At 42.9% G+C, this 12617-nt stretch overlaps 1 protein-coding gene across 4 annotated transcripts in view; it reads left to right on the top strand.

Moving 5' to 3' along the window:
• The window catches only part of ATF6 (activating transcription factor 6), a 74447-nt gene that overhangs the window by 58078 nt on the left and 3752 nt on the right, over positions 1 to 12617 (top strand). The window contains exon 16 of one of the 4 annotated variants that reach the window (XM_062616276.1): positions 4625 to 4868. The exons of 2 other annotated variants lie outside the window; for them this stretch is intronic. In XM_062616276.1, coding sequence (XP_062472260.1) covers positions 4625 to 4692 — 68 coding nt within the window. In that variant the 3' untranslated portion in view covers positions 4693 to 4868. Of the gene's footprint in view, positions 1 to 156; positions 1292 to 4624; positions 4869 to 12617 lie in introns of those variants that run through there. One more of the 4 variants, XM_062616279.1, reaches the window with a different exon arrangement.

Raw genomic sequence — 12617 nt, 5'->3', positions numbered from 1 at the left:
GACACCCAGCCAGGTATTAGGAAAAAAATTGCAAGGAACACAAGAGGCAGTAGGTAGCTTGGCTTGATTTTTAATTTGGTTATTAGTAGATTACCTAGAGGACATGATTCCCTAAAAAGTTCTGACTGGAGAAGGTTCCATTTTCTTTCTTTTCAGAACATTGCTCCTCCACCCTATTCTGCCTCCTCCGTAGGGACTGAGCATGTCCTGAATAAGCATCTGGAAGCTAGCTGACAACAAAGCTTTCCTCCCAGCTGTTCTTTGAAGCCCACCTTAATTTTTTGTCCACCTGCAGAGAGCTGGCTGCTAGAAGAGAATGGGTCTCCCTGGGAGGATTTGGCAAAACTTTCAATGAAAGGACTTGTCCCCTGCTGTCTTTTCTTATGCCTCAGCCAGGTCTCTGTGGAAGAACAGAAACCTTTTCCACTGCCACCTACTTGCCCTTCCTTTTTGTTGCCACAAACCTGGCAGAGGAGATGAAGGGAATGAAAGTGAATGTCCTTTTCTTTGAAACTCTTTTGGAACTTCATCATTTGCTTTCTTCTTTGGGATTTTTATTTGTCTGTGTACTAAAGTTTACCCATGACACTGTTTCCAAACATGAAACAGCTTACAGTTCAGTCGAGAACCCTTTGAACTGCTTGGTTAGTCTTTTTCCCAGCAGAACTGTCTGACTGCACTTTGATTATTTGAGTGCCTTCTGAGCTTAGCTACAGACTCTGCCTATAGTTGGCTTGAGCTGTTCCCACCACCACTGCAGGGACAAAGGACAGGTATGGAAAAGATGAGGAAGCAAAAAGAGTTGTCAATCACTGTCCTACATGACTCTGCATGGATGTTTATGACATGATTCTGCGTGACTGGTCTGGCAGTTTTCACCAGCGTACAAAGTAGAATCAAATTCATACTTTGAAGAGTTTTTCTTGGAGGGAAGAGTGGGGGTAAGTCTAGATAGTGGCAGTCCGAGTGCTTTGCAGATAATGGCAAATCTCAATGGAAAGGTTTGTGGTAGACTGGTGTGGGTATGTGAGCATGTATGCATTCAGTAAGATGAAAGTTTGAGAACAATTCTGTACAAACCAATAGTACATTACTAATGTTCAAGGCAAAAGCTTGATAAAAACTATTGAGTTGCTGTATGTTGGAAAGGAGTAAAAATGTCCATTACCTTGCAGCTTTCTCCTGTGTGCTGCTTCTGGTAAGACTGAATTGGCTTTGAATCATACTAATGTGAGCATGAGGATAAGCCAGCAAAAACCTCATTGAGGACTTATGCACAGGTGCACAGAAATAGGTTTAAATATTTAAATATATTTAATATGATAACATGTTAAATATGTTGAAGTGTAAGTTTTTTAAATATAATAACTTGTTACACATTGGTATGTGTTAATCCTCTCTCTTTTACCCTCTTTTCCTTCTTCCACACCCTCTTCCAAGCCTCTTTCCAAGCTTGCTGGGCTGCCTACCCCCTGCCAGTTGACAGCCAGTACTTGCTGTCAGCTCCTCCATTTCTGCCTCCCCCAGTTCCCTCCCAGCCCTTTAGCCTTCTCTCATTCCCCTGCTGGCTGCTGTCCCTGGGTACAACTCTCCGTTTTGCCACCACAGCCACCCATGCCCACATTTTGACCTGACTCTGCCTAACAACAAAGCCCCAGCATTTGTGCACAAAAAAAGTGTCACTCACAGAAAATCTGCCTGATGGACCTTAGGGCTGGTGAGCCTGGAGAGAAAAAAGCAGAACTGGGTAGTCTTGGTTGCACTGTATATGGTTTTGGAGGCACCATTGGTGTGCCTTTACTGAGAAGTTATTCCAGGAAGAAATATCTTTCAGTTTCTCATGGGAATGAAAGCCAAGTGCAATTTACAGTTAAACTCCAGCTTTTGTTTTTAACCAAGTCATGTTTGTTATGCTGGATTGCAGCTATTATTTTAGAAATCTAACTATGCACTCGAGACCAGTTAAGCCTCCAGTAGATTTCATTCCTAAATTTGCTTTTATTGTAATTCGAAGTCTTGTTGGCTCCTAACTCCAGTTCCAAGTTGACACATAGGCAGTGCCTTTCTTGAAGTTTAAGTGAAAACATCTGCCATTAGCCTTCTATTTACTTAATCGCTGTAAAAAATGCAGTTACATGTAAAAAATGGGTTATAACATCAGTCTTTGTATCAAAATAATCTATAGAGTACAGCACAGCTAAGCCAGTCTCCCCTACCCCAGGCACAAGCCTTTTGTCCGTGTAGAATGCCCACAGCACACCATGCTACCAGTAGTCCTCTCCTTGCAGCACACAGAAGCGAGAACATAATGTACAGTCCTTCAGTATAGGAGATAGCATTCAACATTCAGCCCAAGAAGCCACTTTCATTACTAGATTTCTCCCTAGGATTAGGTTAGGTACTCTTGCAGCATGCACTTGCTCTTGGTAGGAGCAGCTGTAAACATCTGTGCAGATGTGTACTCACCATGAGTATTGGTGCCCTGAGCAGCACCACAAAGACCAAACAGTCCTGTTTTATTCTTGGGGTCCCTATGCAGAACAATTCCCCATACGTGAAAGTCCTTCCATCATTTGCTCTCATTTGAGGGTTGGTGTCTGCGGAACAGTGAGAGGCCTGATGAAAAAGCCCGTGGTGAGATCTGAGGCTCATTATCTGGGAATTGGCAGCCATGACAGTTTGAATTTTTTACAAATATTCTGAGTAGGTTTTTGGTCTAGTGTCACACAGTGGGACTTGTCTTCAGTCTGCCTTTGACATAGCTGTGTGCCTGACCCTCTGTAACTTCTATGTTTCTGATTTCTTAAGGAGCCCTGTTCTCCTAAGGGTTGCTTTTTGTCATGAAGCATATCATGGAAATAGTCTCCTAGAGGCAGAAATGAACTGTGAACAAGACGCTGAGTTTTGCAAAATCCATGTGCTCTGTTGCTCTGTTGTGTTGGCCAGCCCCTGATCACGACCACTTCCTTCAGCCTTCCTTACCACCGTCATACTGATGTAACAGACTTCAGAAGTGCTATGAAATAATACATATTCTAAATAAAAAGGTCAATAACAAATCTAGTGTTAAGGCTTTTTGATCAAAACTGGAGTGATTTCTGCCACCAAGCATCATGATTATTTGCATGCAGTTACAAAGAATTGTCTTTCAACAGACAGCCTTGTGTAAGCCGCTCACAGATGTCCAAGGCTGGTGGCAAGCTGTGAAAAATCCATAAGGCAAACAGAACCCACACGGGCTGAGAAGAAAAATAAAAACAAAAGCTCTTTGGGAAGTAACAATGTTCTGTGAGTTCCCATGTCTTGGGGTTGAACAAATAAAGTCTCCAACTTCCTCTGCCTTTCAGGGTCAAGCAAACAAACGATGCCATTTCCATCTTTTGGAGAGAGAAGCAGGATTCCCAGTCAGTCATTGAAAGAGGAAGGTCTAAAACCATACATACCATTTAATGGCAGAGGACTTCCCTGAAGGTCACTGCTTAACATTTGGGTAGCCTTCACTCTCACTTTGAATAGCTTCAGAATGGTTTCCAGGCGGCTAATGGCCCGAGCTTTCTCTTCCTGTTGCTGGTTCACAGAATCACAGAATAGTTTGGGATGGAAAGGACCTTAAAAATCATCTTGTTCCAACCCCCTGCCAAGGGCATTTCATTCTTCTCATCGTGCTTAGAAGCCAAGTCTTAGTCCCTGTGGCTCCTCCTCACAGCTGCTGTCCTTGGCCCCAGACTGAGAAGCTCATGCCACTCTAGTTGGTACAGAGGAAACATCTCCTGGCTACGCAAGCATGATCTGTAGAGGTACCTCTCTCTTTGTTTCTGCTCTTATATCTGGATTTATGAGAAATCATTGACAACTCAGCAACTTACAAGCTATAGTGTATAAGCAGAAGGCTCTGGAGGTTGTGTATGTAGGATTACAATCTATCTATAAGATAAAAGAATGGTGGCTGCTTAAGTTTTTTGAGAAGGTCACTGAGAATCCTTCAAAGCATGAAGACCTAAACCAGGATGTAGGAAAATATATCTAAGAATATCTACATGTTGTAAGTCTACAGCCCATTTTGAAAATGCCACCCTTCTGCTTCTTGGGCTGCCAGTTGAGGAATAGCAGTAGTTTGGTGAAGCCTGAATGAGAAAAATCAAAGCCGTGGTCAGCTGTCAGTTAGACCTTACTGCAGCAGCTGATTACTGAGCCTGCCCTAAGAAATGGGGAGAGTCTGCTATGCTGTCTGTGCAGTCGTGGACAAGCATTATGTGAAGTTACTGTGGTTCTGCTGTAATTAGGGGTGGTACTTCAGAGGTGCTTCAGCTCGTGTGCTCATACAAAGCTGTGCTGTAGAGATCAGGATTGAAATCATGCCATAAGATACTTTATCAAAGAATTTTAATGACAGTTTTTAATCATATTGTAAGATGTTGCTCTTGTCACTCCTGTTTTCTTTTCAAAGTAATGTAAAAGCAAAGTTTATCAAAACAGAATACTCTCCCAAACTTTCGTACATTTCTTTGAACATCAGAATCAATCATTGCCTAGATGCAGTCTTAAATATTTTCCACATATTTTATTATATTTGAGAGACTGCTCTCCCCAGCCATTGTGTGTTAATATATGTTGTCTTTGACAGGAAGGAGAAGATTAAATTATTCAAAAAAGTATGAAAGAAATCATTCAAGAATCTGCGCACAAAAGTAATGGAATCAGTGTCACTTGAGTTCATGTTTATTTAGTTAGACAGGAAACGATCAAGAAATGAAATCATAAAGGCTTATTCCCCAGTGACTTTTCATAATGAGCTGTTTACCTAAATTGCTAAATAAGCAACCTATTTTTATGTATTCAAAAGAACAGGAAGATGATTTTGTAGGGTCCTCTGTGCCTTTTTGTCCTTTTATTAATACAAAAATAATATCTCTTGGGTTTTGTGTGGTAGAGCAGGCCAAGCCCCAGTGTGACTGGTCTTCCCTGTATGGACAGGATAAATGCTACAGATGGCATTTTCTTGGGAACACACTGTTCCTGAAGAGGGTAGAGAATGAGTCATAAATTAATTGGACTTTTTGTACTTAGTGTTTCCAATACCAGTGTCGAGTTATTACACCAGATTATTTTTTCCATATAAAAGACGCGCTTCTATAAAATCCACAAAATAGAAGAAGGAAACCCATGGCATTAGCTGCCAGTATAGATACCACTATGCACTTACAGAAGGAACCAGATTCAGTTTAGAACTGAACATGTATGCGTCTCGCTGCAGAGATCCTGTCTTCTAGACTTTCGTTAACCCTAGATGCTGATACTGCTCTGTAGGTAACGCTCTCCCACCAAGCTTCACAGGGAGCACTGTGCTGAGAGCTGTGCTGAAAAGCAAAGAGAAAATTTTCATCCTCATCTGTGAGGTTACCGTCAACATCTCTGCTCCATGGAACTGTTTGCACAGCATATTGTAATTCTAACCTCAAGCCCAGCTGATCTGCCTTAGTACATTTTCAAGTGTTGTAAATTCAAGCTTACATAATTCTGCCTCATGTTAATTTATAGGTGGCAAACACAGTTTTATGTTGGTGATGCATAGGCTAGCTCTGGTAGCTCTTTATTTCTACAGCGATGTGAAACATAATTATCCATAGTGAGCTCACCCTGTAAAAACATAAAAAAACTGCAACAGAGCTGGTAGAGGAGGTTCACATTTATGAGTTCTGTCTTGAGAACATCACTGGACTAAACTTAGAGATTAGTAAAAACACAGCAGTACAAGAGGGTCATTTTCAGTGTTTGGGTTGCAGTCTCTAAGGAGACTGGTGCACTGGGGCCAGAAGGCTTTTACCTTCTCATACACCAGGTCTAACCGCCATGCAGCTTTGCTCACCATCATACAGTCCACCTTACCTCTGGTGCTTCCTGGGCATCCTCTGGGCTTAATCATTTGTAGCAAGGTTGCTGTAGGAAAGCATTTGAAAAATATGTCCTGAGCATCTGAAGAACATTTTTGGTCATCCACATCATTGTAAGTCATCTACCTCCATCCTGTCTTCTTCTATAGAAGCCCTGGAGAAGCTTGTGTGGAGAGAAGTGCTCACCCCACACAGACAGAAGCTTCACAAAGATGGTGTTAAAAATACTCTTCTATGAGCAAGAGCTGATCACAGTATCTAAATAAATGAGGTAATTTTATGTATCCAAGTGAGACAGGTGGAAAATTCAGCTCACTCTTTGGATACTATCCAAACTATAAAGACATTTCAGCTGTAAGTGAATACAGGCTCTCACCAGCCCTCACTCTTAAATCAGTGAGACATTTTTAACACAAAGACACAGATGATATTGGGTGGCAGAAAAGGTCCGTGTCAATGAAAAAGTGAGGCTGCCTCTTGGAAAAAAAAAACAAAAAACATGAAGCCAAAGAGATCATTTTATCAGTAAGCGCCTGCAAATTGAAATGGTGAAGTGTATACTACAGTTCACAGCTAAGGGCTAAATAAGAATAGGAAATAATATTAAAAGAAAAAACAATAGGATAAAGTGCTGGCAAATGTGATGAAGATTAATTAAAGATTAAAAGCTCACTGCAAAAGTCTTTAAAAGGACCCTAGAAATCCAAGGGGCTTAAATAACACATTAAAGTCAATTCATAGAAGTAAGAAGGTATCTTTTAAACAATAGACATTGTAGCCAAATGAGGGAATAGAAAAATGAAGGCAATTTCTGGCAGACTGAATGTCAAACCATAAGAAGTCAGGCCAGAAAGAGATACTGAGGAACAGCATGTCTGAGGCTTAAAAAAATAATAGAAACATTTCTCAGAGGAAGCCTGCCAGAGAATCTCTAGTGCCCATAGAGAACCAAGGTGTAAAAGAGCGCTTCAAGTTTAAATCAGCACTGTTGAAGGAAAGAGGAAAAAGTTCTTGTTCTGGTGTTAACCACTGAGGTTATATATGTATCAGCAGAATGGCAAATGACAAATAAGGCAAAGATTTTTAAATAATGGTCTCAGGAACTGTAAGAAATGAAGTCTTACTTTTGCACAAGCTGAATCTGTGAGAGTTGAGCATGCCCTGCTACATACAACTGGGAAAAGCTATCACAGCTTCTGCAGAGGAAAGTTCTACCATAGTGCTGCATTGGAGGCCTCAGAGGGATAGTGAGTGTGAGGATAAGGGTGGTCTCACCAGCCCAATACCTGAGTGTTCAAAAAGCTTGGAAAAAGGTAGTTCTTCAGAGACGAAAGCAAGCTTTTGGAGACAAGAGGGAAGCCTCACTTGCAGATCAGTATCTCTCTAAAATATATAAATATTTGTGGAAAAAGGTGGTCCCATTTTGCAATGAAGAGGATGTTACCAGTAGACTCCCATGCAGGTCTGTGCTGGGGAGATGCCCACGCATCTCCAGGCACAGGCTGGAAGATCTTGGGAAGGAGAGAAACTCTGTTCAGCAGGTGAAACTTGTGGAAAAAATGCAAAAGAACTCCATAGGAAAAGTGTTCCTGAACAAAATGGCAGATTCTAACTGAGCTGTTACTGCCCAGAGGAGCTACTGCGAATCCTTCCCTGAAGCATTGGCTTAGCCGAGGAAGAAAGGCACTATAGTTCATTAGAGAGGGAGAAGAAAACAAAATATGAACCATCTTTACAGCCCTATTGAATCTCTGTCTTCAATGCTATACATTTTTGGTTATAGAGGTTTATAGATATATATATAAACCAATGAAAGATGCAGTAAAAAAGCAAGAGAACGTTAAGTGTATCAACTTCCCTACTCCAACGATTATTGAATTTGAGGGCAATGGCTGAGGGTAAGGTTGTAACAGAACCCTAAGAGCCATGAATGTTGTAGATAAAGGTAGGTAGGAAGCAGTTATTTACTATTTCACATATCACCAAAAGTATATGCTTACCCTAAATTTTGCTTGTGCTACTGGTCACTGTCAAAGGCACAGGTTGGATGGGACTTTGCTACCAGGACTTTGCTGTCCTGCAGAACAGCCATCCTCAGGCAGTACCAAGGTTAGAAAAGGAGAACAGCCAGTCCACGAGCGCAGCAGGAAACAGAGGAGCTTGCTGGTATTTAAAACAAAAGGCAGAGTTAGGTCAGAAAGGTTTTACAGCTCTAACAGCCTCTGTGGAATGCTAGGCCCATGGTAGGGACAGAAGAGACCATGCCCATGCCTCCCAGTCCCTCTCTGCTACACTGAGAGGGAGCAGTCCCCTGTGTGCTGTCAGTGACAAGCCCTCGAGCCCTTGTTCTTGAAAGAAGCCTTTACTAGAATATCCTCCTAGCCTACTCTCCTGTGTACAGTTATTTGTCTTGTAAGTGGGTATGTCTGGATTTGTGGGCTGTGTGGGGATTTTGTTTATACTTTTTATGCCTCCCAAGCAGACATGTTCTGCCTAACAGAGTTGATCTTCCTCCAACCTCTTCACTCCCAAGAGTTTTCTGTGCAGCAGAACTGCTTTGCCCCTTGTCTTTGTTTTCTCTTCTATTTTTTATCCCTTGTCATTAGTATTGCCACAGCTGGTTATGTTTCAAATATGGCCATCCTGCAGCAATGATACCCTGCCAACAACATGCATATGCATAGCCAGTGCTGTCAAAAATGTCTGTTTCCAAGAAATACTCTACCTGAGGGAGCTTTAAACGATGTGCCTGGGAGGGCCAACACTGCTGATTCTGAGCCTTTCTTCTTGAGATGGCCATGAGCTCCCTCCAAAGCAAGTAAGAGCAATCACAGTAGATCCACACTGGCCCCTCTCCTCATGCTCTTTCTTGTAGAGGGAAATGACTGTTCAATATGAAAGAAGGGGAGGTGGGAGATCAGGTGAGAAGTGGTCCCCGGGAGGAGCCAACTTTCTTTCCCTGATTCCAAGACGTTCCCTGATTCCCTGAGATGTTCTAGTCTGGACCAGGTACTGCAAAGCAGCATCTGGCACAGATCTGCTACTGACTCTGTTCCCCACAGGTGGTGTCCTTTTCCAAAAATCACACAGTAGTGTACGCTAAGGGCATGTTGTGCTCCTCATCTGCAGTCAGTACTGATCTCTCCTGTGGCTCCTTTATTTACTTAGGAGGCCACAGAGAGTTTGTTTCCTTCGGCTTTCTTGCTTACCCCTCTTGCCTGTAAGTATCCCCCTTAGATAGCCCCAGTGCTCTAACAGCTTAGACTTGGAGAGAGACCCGATCTGCTTGATGTCTGCTTGTGGTTTGTCAAAGTGACCTTGATTGTGTGTATCCAGTGTTTCTAACCATGGCCCCTGTTCCTGTATGCGTATAGACCCAACAGCCTGGCTCACAGTTTGCTAGGAGATCTGCAGAATTGAAATGCCCAGGATCTCACTTAGCCTGTGTCAGGGTCTGAGGACAGCTGAGTCCACAGAGCTGAGACCGTTGCAACTGGTTTGTTTGGATGTAGTTCCAAGTGAGAATTTACTTTTTAAAGGAGAAGTAATTTGGGTCACAATATAATTCCCTTGCCTCCAATAATCCTGTCTAACAAGCGAATCTGTGAATGCTTTAGGAACCGTACTGCATTGTTGTAGTTGAGTGTATTTTTAGTCTGTGTAGCTGTTACAGTAACACCACTTCGGTTCTATACTTATTTGGTAGTGTATAGCAACCCTTCAGATGGAAACATTGTCCAGATGTGCTGGGTAGAACAGTCAGGGCTGCTCAGCAAAGATGAGATGGAACACTGCAGGAGTCATGGTGCAGAGGAAGCCCCTGAATTATGTCAGGGGACATCTGCAGCCCTTCAACAGGCCAGCCCCAGAGCTGTGTGCCCTCATCTTCTTACGAAGCTTGTGATATCTGAACTCTGTGCTGCCTTAAACATAAGCTCTGTTTTGGGCCAGGGCAGGTTGCAGGATAAATTATTTGGGTAATTTGGGGCTAAATCATTCTTTAAAACAAACTTTAGCATTGTCAGCTTGGCAAAGCTAGCACAAAGCAACCAGGTACTGGAATACATCTGGTGGCTCTTTGAAAGCTGCCTTGGTTCCTGCTGGTGTGATAGATGGGGCTGCAGAAGCGGCTCCAAGCATAAATTAACGCTGACACAGACTGTCTTTGGAATCTGGTGTAGCAAAGAAAACTTTCTCGTTAGAAGGCGATATCAGAATGGCATTGTAGCAGGCATGAGTTCAGCAAAGATGGGTTTAAAAGATTTGGTGGTTTTGTATCACCTTTAGCAGAGATAATTCTCTGACACCTATTTTCATATCAGCTAAACTAGTTACATGGATAGTGACTTCACTCAGTACCGCTGTCCATGAAGAGGGGATGATTCTCTAGCCTTAGTGAGTAAGACAGGTAGTTGAAGATGGTGCAAGTGATTTCCCTTCATATCTTACCAGAAGGTATAAGAACATAGTCCAGCTCTATGTGCTTGACACTAGCTTAACTGTGTATTCAGCAAGCACAGTGGGAGCAGAGCCAGACAGGTTCTGACCACTTTTACAAATCACCTACTAAGAAACAAGGCAGTAGGTATGTGGGTTATCTACTGCAAAAGCACCTGGAGCCTTTGAGAAGAGCCTGAGGATTGGGGATTTCAAATGAGTGGCACAGGCCCTGAATTATACAGGTTTGGTCTCACAGAATATGTAGTCCACTGTGGAACTGCCTGGGATAAGGTAAAATTCATAGTTGATATGGTAGAACAAAGCTCTGTCCTAAGCTTACCTAAGGCGTAAGCATATCTTCAGAAAGCTGCAAAGCTCTTCTTCGATGGTTATTTGATTACAGCCCTGAAACAGTTCAGCAAGGTCAGGTGGCATTTCAGGGGAGCTCTGTTTCAGCCTCTCTGCAGACTGTGCAGTTTTCAAGGCAAGCATTTTCCTGCAGCAAAGCTTTTGGGGGAAGGTATATGTAAGTGGGAAGGGGTAAAATAGCAGAATAATGTGGTTCTGCCTTATGACTGCATCCATAGGGCCAAACAGCCGACTGACATGTAGAGTTTAAATCTAGAGACAATTGATATCACCATTTGTTCTGACTTACTACAGAACAGACACTAACATTTTAATTGCTCACCTCTCAAGCCCTCTGCCTGTCTTCTGCCTTTCTCTAAGACAGCATATCTTATATAAGTAGATGCCTGATCTCAAAGATGGACATTTGAATGTTCAACTTATTGGTACATGCCAGTACTACTAACAGGAGAAGGAGGACTTTGGCTTTATGGTCTCTCTATTAAGCCAGTTTTGAAAATTTAGTGTTTCAAATATGAAGACAATCTTCCATCATCTCCTGTAATTTGTAACAGTAGTTATTACCCTCAGCCTTATTTGCTAAATTTTTTTGGTTTGGACTGCAGACTTCAGCTTTCGTCAGTGGGATCTAGCAACATGTTTGCTTTTTAGATGAACTGCCATAAACCCTAGAGAGCAGCACTGCAGAATTAGATTTCTGTTCCTTAAACCAAGCTTGTGCTGGGAGTCTGGTACTGGCTATGAAAACCAGTGAGCCTCATTGAGAAGGTGCAGTCAGAGAACAGCAATGTTGGCACAACTACCTGTGCTGTTGATTTGAAGTTTTCTGTCATCTGAAGCATGGCTTTTAAACCTGTTAACAAATAATTAACTGCAACACAGCCTTTTGGCCTGGGAAGGATAGCTTCCTAAGCCTGAGGCTGTACCGTGTGAGAGGCTGTGTGTTCTGAACTTGAAAGAGGAGAAATAAATCTATTTATAAGTCCAGACACCTCTACAGGAGAACTGTTCCTGAGTTTTCGCTTATGTAATCCTACAAAACATCAGTCGTAGGTAACTAAAGACAATAAACTTTAGAAATAACATAGTGTCAAGTGTTGCTCTGGGCTATTAAGCCACCCTGTGTAATGCATGTTAGGGGTGCTGACCTTCCAGGCAGCAAACAAGCAGCGGCAGCAGGCAGCAACTTCAGGCAGTCAGCCCTGCCTGCCTTCGCCTCTCTGTGGGGTGTGATGGGTGCATGCTTAGGCATGTATATGCTGACCTGAGCGTTGAGAGAAAGTACTGGTTACATACTCTGGTGCCTCCAGAGATCAGCCATATGCAACTGGTGAGCTCAACACTCATCGGGGTTTCTCTGCCTTGGGGCCCCACTGTTGTCTCCCAGATGTTGATTATGCTGGATGTCCTCATGGAAGGGGAAGGAAAGAAAGCTTGATCAGGCTACTCTTAAAAGTTCTGATGCAGGAATCACCAGGCAAAATTGTTCAGGCCACGGGGTCCCATGGGGAATCCGCAACTCTACTTCAGATATTGGCCACTTGCTGACAAGGGGTTAGGAATAGCACAACTGAGTGTGTCCAGGTATGTAGCCACTGGATTTAAACTGGCCATCAAGGAAAATTGGCACAGCTCTCACTGCTGCCTGAACCATAGGCACTGGAGGTGTGTATCGCTTCCCTGTGGGAAACATCAGCTCAAATCTCACTTCAAGGGCTTTGCCCAAGTTGCACTGCCTTGTCTTTGTCATGAGCAAAGAGTAGAGAGAGTCATTACAGCTCAGTGAATTATGTTGGCTTCTTTGTGGAGCTGAGCTCTTTAATGACTGCTTGCAGTCTACTCTAAGGGGCTCCAGTCATGAACAGGCTGGGCCAGAGGGACCAGGAACAAATACAAGTGCCTGTGCCTGTGGGGAGT

Source organism: Pezoporus occidentalis, unplaced genomic scaffold (genome assembly GCF_034315485.1).
Source record: "Pezoporus occidentalis ecotype Australia unplaced genomic scaffold, CSIRO_AGI_Poc_V1 ctg189, whole genome shotgun sequence".
Lineage (NCBI taxonomy): Eukaryota > Metazoa > Chordata > Aves > Psittaciformes > Psittacidae > Pezoporus > Pezoporus occidentalis.
Note: the sequence above shows the minus strand (reverse complement) of the source record. Positions and strands in the feature narration are given on the sequence as shown.